Source organism: Maylandia zebra, linkage group LG20, assembly GCF_041146795.1.
Source record: "Maylandia zebra isolate NMK-2024a linkage group LG20, Mzebra_GT3a, whole genome shotgun sequence".
Lineage (NCBI taxonomy): Eukaryota > Metazoa > Chordata > Actinopteri > Cichliformes > Cichlidae > Maylandia > Maylandia zebra.
The window spans coordinates 10,261,622-10,271,854 of NC_135186.1; the positions used below are offsets into that span (position 1 = coordinate 10,261,622).

The 10,233-nt window shown below is 39.4% G+C and overlaps 1 protein-coding gene across 3 annotated transcripts in view; it reads left to right on the forward strand.

Annotated features, from left to right (window-relative positions):
• gnb1a (guanine nucleotide binding protein (G protein), beta polypeptide 1a) overlaps positions 1-7,753 on the forward strand; it is a 31,557-nt gene extending 23,804 nt beyond the window's left edge. For all 3 annotated transcript variants that reach the window (XM_004570940.4, XM_004570941.3, XM_004570942.5), the window contains exons 5-11: positions 311-374; positions 1,098-1,260; positions 2,367-2,433; positions 2,783-2,984; positions 3,432-3,648; positions 5,284-5,399; positions 5,550-7,753. In XM_004570940.4, coding sequence (XP_004570997.1) covers positions 311-374; positions 1,098-1,260; positions 2,367-2,433; positions 2,783-2,984; positions 3,432-3,648; positions 5,284-5,390 — 820 coding nt within the window. In that variant the 3' untranslated portion in view covers positions 5,391-5,399; positions 5,550-7,753. The remainder of the gene's footprint in view (positions 1-310; positions 375-1,097; positions 1,261-2,366; positions 2,434-2,782; positions 2,985-3,431; positions 3,649-5,283; positions 5,400-5,549) is intronic.
• The last annotated feature ends 2,480 nt before the right edge of the window (positions 7,754-10,233 follow it).

Genomic DNA, 10,233 nt, shown 5'->3' on the forward strand with positions numbered 1-10,233 from the left:
CTAAAGCGCAACAAAAATATGGATGCAATAAATTGGAAACGCCTTCAAAAAGTAAATCTAAACTGTCTAAATACCATCTGAAATGTTCCGTTCTATCACTTCAAACCCCTTAAAATAGAATAAAAATGTTCAAGTAAGACAAGCCACATCCTCGCGTACTGTGTGTTAAGCAGTGTTTTTGTATTGTGAAGGTCACGGATAAACATTTTCTGGGTAAAACTGTACTATATATACACATATGCATCACACTCTGCTAGTTCAAATTGGTGACAGTCTTTCCCTTTATTAATCTCTTCTTTCTTTTCACCAGGCTTTTGGTCAGTGCTTCCCAGGATGGCAAACTCATTATTTGGGACAGCTACACCACAAACAAGGTAACTGAAACAATTTAAATGGTCAGTAATTTGGGGTGCTTTTTTAAGTTCCTGGTGTTTAACCAGTGAAATGTACAAAGAAAGACACACATCCTCTCTTACGTTGGTATGGGAGTTTTTTTTTTTTCCTTGTGGTTTGATCAGTGAGCAATACATTCTAATAATATTTTAAAACTGATAACACCGAAACACTGTGAAATGATGACATGATGTCATAAAATGTCACGTAGTTGGTTAGCTTGTTCAAAAACCAGAAAGCTAAAACAAAACTTCTGTTGACCCAGAGCTAACCATCCTTTAATCTTGAGCTGTAAACACAGACGGGCAGAAGATTTTAGATGTCACCAGGACATATAAAACCCAGAAAAACACAATAAAGTGGGGCCAGGAGATCTGATGAGGTCGGGGTAGTCTAAACATAAGATGTGTACAGTCATCCTTCACCAAATTTCCAAATGAACTGTTGTCTTTTCCCTTTCATCCAAGATCAAGTCAGAATAGAAATAATGATAATTCCCAGACTTCCATTTGCAAAAGGTTAAGTTCATTGTAATACAATTCACAAGTGTTTTGTGTCAAGTAATGCTATTTATAGTGAATACTGTGCCCTTGAAATGTTAAGTTAATACTGCAGACAGACTTTGTCACATGCCTGCCCCTTCTCCCTCTCTTCCATCTGTCACTGCATACTATCTAATATTAAATCTTGCTCCTCTCCTTCAGGTCCATGCCATCCCGTTGCGCTCCTCCTGGGTGATGACGTGCGCCTATGCCCCTTCTGGGAACTATGTTGCCTGTGGTGGCCTGGACAACATCTGCTCAATCTACAACCTGAAGACCCGTGAAGGAAATGTGCGCGTAAGCCGCGAGCTGGCCGGACACACAGGTAGGCAGGATGCTTCCATTAGCTTGTACCCATTTACCCGTCAGTCCCAGGATGTTGGGAAAAGTCTCCCGTTCAGAGACACAAATCCCTCAAGGGTTATGTCAGAAAGGGCATCTGGCGTAAAAATCTGACAAGTGAAACATGTGGCCGTACCTGCTGCAGCAACCCCTTGTGAAAGAGTGCAGCCCAAAGTAGCTTTGATTTGTCAGCGTTCTGCAATCTCTGACAAGGGCAGTATAGGTCATGGCAGGACTCAAGTCACTTGATTTTTAAGACTGCATTCCTCATTTAGGTTTCAATTTGGCCCTCCGTTTGAGTAGATGGAAGTTCATATTTCTCACTTTTTTTTTCTTTTTTTTTTCTTTTTTTTACTTTTTGTTGCTTGGGCTTAAATATGGTTGTGAGACTGGTAGTTTCATCTTGTGAGTCTGATTCTGTCGGTGTGTGGTCATGGTAACATGCTTTTGAATATTTGGCAAGTCTTTTGTCAAAGCAAGACTTTGCAGCCATATAGGATGTAGCCATACAAGTGTGTGTATGTATGCATATATTTATACATACATACAAGTCCTTTTATAAACAACCAGTCGGTTATAAGCCATTATGTTGCTAAGGTAGCCCTTATATAATTGTGGAAGCCCAGTTATTTTTTTTCAGATCCAAAAGATACTAGTCATATTGTGCAGCTGTCTTCATTGTGTCATATACCAGCTCAAGCTAATGAAAGTGTTGAGCTCTTGGGCGCGGAGCATTCATCTGATCAGTGTCACATGATGCAGGAAGTGTGTCAGCATTTTAGTTCCAGTTCCTTCGCTATTGGGAGGGGTTTATAAACTCTGCCAACTAGTAAAGGAAGAATTATGGAAGCAAGTCATGAACCAGGAGATGCCCTACAGCTTTTTCTTTTCTTTTTTTATCTGGTTGTGAATTAGTCAATTCATCTCCCCCACATCCAGCTCACATAACATTCTCTGAGGGTGGGATGATGATTTGGGATGAGATTTCTTTCTCTGTGCATAGTATAAGGGGAGGAAACTTGTCTTATAGCTCTGCAAAATAATATATCATATTATAGTTTTTGATTCAGTTTCTTTCACTCCTCTCAGGTTACCTGTCTTGCTGTCGCTTCCTGGATGACAACCAGATTGTCACCAGCTCTGGAGACACCTCCTGGTGAGTTGGGATATTGCACCCACTGCAATCAGTTCAATCAAGTACACTTTTTTTTTTTTCTTTTTTCTTTTAAACAGTTGGGTCAGAATTTCAACCTGTCAAGAGCTTCAATATTTTACTGGTTTCAGGGCCATCACATTGGCCTGTAAGTTCTTTAGGTTGTCTACAATATTTATGGAAATACAAGTGTTCCTAATTTCATACACTCGTGTAGTGCTTTCTGCTAGAGAGCTACTGTTTAAATACAAGGTGGCTAATTAATACATCTTTCTGGGCTAGATTCTGCTCATAGGTCAACAGTCACTCTGCAGAGTAAAGGACAGTAAATCATCTTTGTGTTTTCTTGCAGTGCTCTGTGGGACATTGAGACTGGCCAGCAGACAACTACTTTTGCTGGTCACACCGGCGATGTCATGAGTCTCTCGCTGGCGCCCGACACCAGGCTGTTTGTGTCTGGAGCCTGTGATGCCTCGGCCAAGCTCTGGGATATCAGAGAAGGAATGTGCCGACAGACCTTCACTGGCCACGAGTCGGACATCAATGCCATCTGCGTAAGGATACAAACAGAAACCTTATATACTAGTCATGTCAGGGTGTCAAGTCTTAAAGCCACTCAGCAGATTACAGTCAGATCTGTCAGCAAGTCTGGGGTTCTTGAGCAAGTCGATTAAAATGACTGGATGACTTGGCTCTGTTTGTGTTGACCTTTTTGCTACGTTTAACTTTAAAGCTCTTTCTAAAAAGGCTGAGACAGAGCAATTTGAAAAAACAATTAACGCTAACTGTTGAGACTTTGTTTTAAATGAACGATCTTGATTTCATAGTACATAGTAGTACTGCAAGTAGTATTCAGTATGCTTTGCTCTAAAAGTGATGACTAGACGGACTAAAAACAGATTTGGTATGTGATATCTGCCCTTAAGTGTAAATAATTAGCTTCACTCTGAAAAATCGCACAAAAGTAAGAATACTTTAGATTCCCCTGCCCTTTGTTACAGTTCTTCCCTAATGGCAACGCATTTGCCACGGGCTCAGATGATGCTACCTGCCGGCTGTTTGACCTGCGTGCTGACCAGGAGCTGATGGTTTACTCACATGATAATATCATCTGCGGCATCACCTCTGTCGCATTCTCTAAGAGTGGCCGCCTACTGCTGGCTGGCTATGACGATTTCAACTGCAACGTCTGGGACACTTTGAAGGCCGACCGTGCAGGTAGGCACCATACGGAGCAAAAGACTGGAGCTGTGTGAATGTGATTATACTTCACTATAATTTGAAATATTCACATTATGAAGCCTTTAAGGAAAAAACAAAACCTAAAATTATTATTGCTGATGATTTGATTCACTGCTGATGCCGAGTTGCCAATATGCCATGAAGTCAATATTTCCACATGTGCTGCATTAGAGTGGCAGCACTTAAAAGGGTAAGGTCAGGACTCCTCATTCACAATATGGAGGTACCTGTTGTGGCATTGCTTCAGTTTCAGAAATATTTGCAATTAAAATTTTCTGATGTCGAGCATTATTCTATGAAAGTAGCCGGCATGCTAACAGCACTTTTGCAACTTTGCTGGTGTGGCCAGTACCTGCACAAACTTGTCAGTTGGTCTTTTACAGTTAGTTCTTGTTGAAGAGTCAGTAATCACCATTGTATTGACATATTCACCGTGTGTAGCAATAAAGTGATTTAAATAGTTTTAAGTTGTTATTATCACTAGATCAGGCTGTGTGGCAAACAGAAGATTTGTCTTGGCGTCATAAATTTTTGTAGTTTGTTGAAGTTACTGCAACTGTTAGTGAAAACACTGATAGGAGTATGTTTGTTCTTTTGTTGTGTTGCATTAAAAGTAGCATTTGTCTTACAGCTTATACAGCTGCATCTATTCTGAGGGTTTTAGTTCTGTCAACATGGCGGTGAAGCGTTCACTGTGTGGTAGTTGTCAGGGAATGATGGATATGTTCAAGCTACCAAATAACCTTATAGCCTGCAGACACTGTTGAAGAGCTGCTATAAAGGGAGACACTATCATAAGGCCGTTCTGGGGAAACTAGGAAGAGAGTGTATTAAAATGCCTATTAGAAATGACTTTGACTATTAAACCTAACACTATTGGTGCAAACCAGCATAAATGCACTACTCCTGTGCAATGCTTTACTTGTGAAGGTAGATGCTAATCTGGTCTAATTGCACTTGCACATTGTCCCTGTGAAACCTGACGAGTTTAAGCAGAGTGGGAATAAATATTTTGTAGCCAAATGTGCAACGTGTAACATGTTTGTTATTAGTGTATCATATGTCTGTATCGATGTGTATCTGCAGTCTTGGTTAAGCATGTTTGGCTTTATGTGAATACTTTGTGGAGTAATATTTCCCCATTAAAGATCTGAAGCCAAACTGTAGCCCAAGGCCAATAGTAAGCAGCTGAGAGAGGAGAATCATCCCCTGTTCGAGTAGTGAAGAGCCCCCATGGAGGCATGAATACTTGATCTATTGACTGCATACTTGATCTATTGACTGCATACTTGATCTATTGACTGCATAGTGGGATCTATTGAGTGAGCCAACATCTTAGCAGACAATTTTTCTTTTTTTAAATATATCGATCCACTGGTGTATGGAGTATTGATTATCAGTATATTGGGTCAGCATCAGCCTTTACTAACTGGTTTATAGCCTACTCTGCACTTTATGGTTTAAAACAAGTTTCATCTTGCCCTCTTTCACCTTTTCATCATGTAATCAGTTTCCAAACCTGCATCTTTATTCTCGAGTCTATGTTAGCCTGCAGTACCCGTCAGACAGAGCAGGTTTGGTGCCTTGTCTCATCCTCTGCTGTCTTGGCAGGTGTCCTGGCCGGTCATGATAACCGGGTGAGCTGCTTGGGTGTGACTGACGATGGCATGGCAGTGGCAACAGGGTCCTGGGACAGCTTCCTCAAGATCTGGAACTAGAGTCTGAAGGTAGGTGTTAGCACCAGCGCCTCAGAGTTCATCTTTCCTGCCATCTGGGGGTTTAGATTGAAACTGCAGGCACCGGCTTAAATGATTTTAGTTTTGTGCACAGTCAGTAACTTTGCAGAATAATAACGATAAAATGTTTGTTTTTTCCAGATGGCATCCGGACTCCAAAGTTGAGTGGAAGACCATTCCAACATCACGATGTTCAATTTTATTGCATATCCAATCTTTTCGAAAACACACCATGATACTGACTCCAAACACCCCCTCCAAAAAACTATCAAGGGCAAAAATTCTCTCTCTCTCTCTCTCTGTCTCCTTCTCATTTAAAAGAGCACAATTGTCTGTCACTCATTAAGCTACAAAAAAAGAAAGGAAAAAAAAAAAGCTTGGGGAATTTAGTGCTTTCAGAGTGGAACTGAGGGGAAAATTGTGCATTCCTCCTACGACCATGGTCTGGTATTGTTATAACTGAAAATACAAAAACCCTACCACCGCTGCCACCACCACCATCACCAAGCGAAATGTGTCCTGCGTCCTCATTATGCACAGGTCTGAGTGAAGGTTATTACATGGCAGTGATCTAACTTTTGATAGCTTTTTGACCATGTTTATTTTTGTTTCTTTGTTTTGTTTTTCTGTTTAGTTGAAGAGGTAGATCAGTGAACTGTCAGTTAATGTTTAAAATGAGGATCAAAGCTTTTATTTCCTAGTCTTTACACATTTTTAGAGAATGTTTTTAAGTTGGGAAAAATAAAAGAATCTCCAGATCGCGTCATTTTAAATCCAGCTTTATCCCACCGGAGAACAAAGCGAGAGAATTCAGCTTCAACAGGGAGTCCTCAAAGCCACTTCTGGCCCTTCTGTATATTTAGCCCCGTAATACTTTTACTGTCTTTTGTTTGGGTTTTTTTTTTTTTGTTTGTTTGTTTGTTTGTCCCACACCACACCCCAGTGTAGTCCACAAATCTGTTTGCACAAAAATTAAACTTTGCATATATACTGTCTAAAGGAAAAAAAGTTAATTAACCAAGCACATGCTGTTTATGATGACGAATGCTCGTTTTTAAAACGGAAAACAACAACAACAACAAAAAAAGAAACCCAAACATTTTAACCATTCTTACACCTTTTTGTCTGGCAACAATGTAGAATAAAGATTAACCCATCAGATCATAATCCACCCTGCCCCTCGTTTTGTTTTGGTTTGTTTTCTGTTCATGCCCTCCCCTCCTTATCCTTTGTTTTTCCCCTGGTTTCTGTTGCCCGTGGTTGGGACCGGTGATGTGATTTGGTCAGGTAGAGAGTACCTCCACTTTAGCCCGGTTGCAATCCGGACGTTTTCTCTTTTAACAGAGGTGCCCATTCCGTGCTTGGAAATGCAGTTACTACTCTGTGAATGACATGTTGTATAAATCAATGTTTGAAAATAATGATATTGAAACTTTTTAAGTTAAAAACGAAAAAAAATTTTTTTTGGTTGTCTGCCATGGGTGGGTTATCTCTTAGAATCGCATGCTGTAGAATTGCTTAAAAGGTGCATATGAAATTAAGTCCTTTTGATGTTTTTCTTTGAGAAAATAACCTGTTGAATATATCAATACGATGGTATTTATATTTTTCTTTTTCCTTTTTTCCTTTTTTTTTTTCCTCTTTGTTTTTGGCTACTCCGTGCATACACGATTCAACTAAAATGTCAAAGCTATGCACTCGAGAAGCAAACCCTGCGACATTAACGGTTACTTGGTCCATACTTGGGAGGGATTCCACAAAAATTAAAGTAATGTAAGTGTTTAAATTGTACACACATGCATACGTACATTCATTCACGTAAACATACACAATCTCCAATGGAACAAAATAAAATTTTCATTCCTTCTGTAGCAAACGAAATTCCATTTACAAAGGAAAACATTTTATAACAGGTTTTTTCTGTCCTTTAATAAAAAAAAAAACGGGAAAAAAAAATCTTGCAGCATCTGAATGGCAGAAGTTTCTGTTGTTCCCTTCTTGTAAACAAACGCTCTTTCTTTAGCAGTAGTGACATTTTTTCCATTCTGTTTTTTTTCTCTGCGACATTCTGTACAAAAAAAATGTGCTGTAATTGTGCGTTAGGCCTGGAGTTGGCAAAAAATAAAACAAAATAAAAAAAATATTACAAATTAATTAAATTCCCTTTCCTTTTTCTCTCTTTCTCTATCAAATAACTGTAGAGCTCTGCACCCCCACTGTTCCCTTTTCACCTTTTGTATTTAATTTTAAAGTCAGTCAGTGTACAACCGAAAGCTGGATGCAAGATAGAAACTATATTAAAATGTACTGTTATTTAAGATGTAATAAAAAGCAGTTTGAGATGACCTACTGTGTTGAGTGTGATTCACTTAGAGCATTTCCCACTGAAGCTAGAATGTTGCAGACTGTTTGGTTTCCTTGTAATTATGTTCAAGTCAATAAACAATTTCTTATCCACTGTTGAATCAGCCTGCCTCTTCTGTACAGTCATTAACGCACTCACTTAACTCTTTTTGTTCATCAGCACTTACAATGAGTGTAAAGGCACCTTCTTGTAGTGCCACTCTGAGTGTGAAGACTAAAAATGAAATTGCAGACTGACTTCCCAGCTTGAGTAACAGCAGCATACGTGTCCACGCTTGCTGAAAACATCAGCGTAATTATACACGCCGATCTTAACTGGCGTGCCTTGCTAAAGAGCATTTCCCTCAGTGTTAGCAGTTTGCATATTGCTTACTCGGTATATTCTCACACTTGCTGATCCCTGCTTCACCGATGGATGATCAGAGTCCTTTCTAATGATGTACATGCTTTGGTAATAATCCTTGATGTTTACTGCCCTCTACTGGGCAGACATCTGAAATACAAATACAGATTATTTTGTGTGGATGTGGCAGAGAATGCATGACCATGAGCAAGTAGCTTTCCTTCTAGATGGTCAGCACATCTGTAACAACTCCAAAGAAATTACCAAGTCTGGTCTTTCTGATGACATGTAGAACTTGATAAACAAGTGGCAAAAATAAAGATAAAAAAACCACTACATCAAAATGTACTGATTCAGCCTCTTGGGTAAAATCACTTTTTTTAAGAGCTTTGTTTTTTCAAATTCGCTGTATTTCCTGTTACTAGAGTCGTGGGAGGAGGGGGGGATCTAAAATCGGAAGTAGTGGCTCAGGGTGGGGGGAAAAAATCACACCCCACAATAATTTCTGTTGTAATCTCCAGCATTTTCTTTGTGTACAGGCTGTGATCAGCTGAAGTGTGTTGCTGCTGAGGTTTACTGCTCTTTGTGGATTTACACAGCTGAATTAAAGCAAATGTTTCACAAGCTGTCTTGGCTGATTTCCATGGTATACTGTTTATACTGTCTTTTTACTACACAGCACACAGTTGGTATAAAGATTCAGTAAATGAATCGAAGCTTAATCGCTTACATCTAAATTCATCTCTGCTACACTTGATGTACCCTTGATGTAATCTCTGACCATGAACACTACAGTCACTGTGGTGTTAAGTCCAAAGCAGTGCTTTACTTTAAATTCACCACAGTACAGCGAGCCAACCTCTTTATATGCACTAAGCTGCTCAGTCTTCGAATAACACACAGTAGGCTATACACCATAACTTACCATCATATACGGACCCAATATGTGATTAAAATGATGATCTTTAAATCTGGTGTCACTGAGCAGTTCTTACCTTTAAATCGAACGTTTCTTCTGCCTCCCATCCTGTCTTTCTTATCTTTCTCCATCTCTGAGGTTTCTTTGCTTCTTTCTTTTCGCTCCCTGGGAAATGCAGCAGCTGAACCTTTAGCTGGCAACACACCGTGAGTCAAACTGCATACAAACGGCTTGTGTGTGTGCTGATATCTGTCCAGCTGTTAGAAATGTTGCATTTGAAATGACCTGCTGCAGCATGTGTCTCTGTAGTGCGAACTAGATCCTGAAGTACAACACAGGCTCCACTTTAGCCACTGGTAAGTATAGTGCTGTGAATGATGCATAAATAATATGTTGTTGTTTTTTGTATTTTATCTCTGCATATGTGATAAGCTCCGGTGATGGCTACACCAACAGCATTGTCTTTTCTGTGTTATTGTTCCCTCCATTTAGGCTCAATGATGTTTGATGGAAATAAAAACTTCCCTCAAACATGTTAAACCTAAGTAACATAAAGTTAGGTAAAGTAATGTGAATTCTAGTATTTGTACTCCGTTATTTCCCACCTCTGTAAAGTTGTACTGATTGACTGAAGCACACTGAAGTGTGTAACAATTGCCACAGTATTCTTTATTTTTTGTTTTTGTGCAAAAGTCTTGAGCCACACCTCATTTCTTCATATTTTTCTAAGAAAATGGGAAATGGGTGCAGCGATTTTTGAAACATGTTTCAAACATACACGGAAATAAGGCAAAACCGGAGTTTGTACAATTCTAATGAGCTTGAAAGTCAATATTATACGTTTTTGTAATTTCTTTAAGTAATCTTCAGGAATAGGCTGAATTCTATGGGATTCTTGACGCACATTCAAAGCTTTGGTTTGGATGTTGGCTGGCTTTTGTTCTGTTCTGTATCAAGTCTTTTCTCCCAGTTTCACTTCCTTAATAATGGATTCTTAACAGCCACCCTTCCACCGAGACCATTTCTCCTTTGCCAGATTGGATTTTTCTATTTGTTAAAGACACAACTTTTAGACACTGTTCATTTGCTGAAGGATTATCATTTCTCTCCCACTTGTCCACTTTCCTATGTTCTTTTAAAGACACCATGCACACCATGCTGCATGTTAACTTTTCATATAATAGCTAATTGAGAATCAC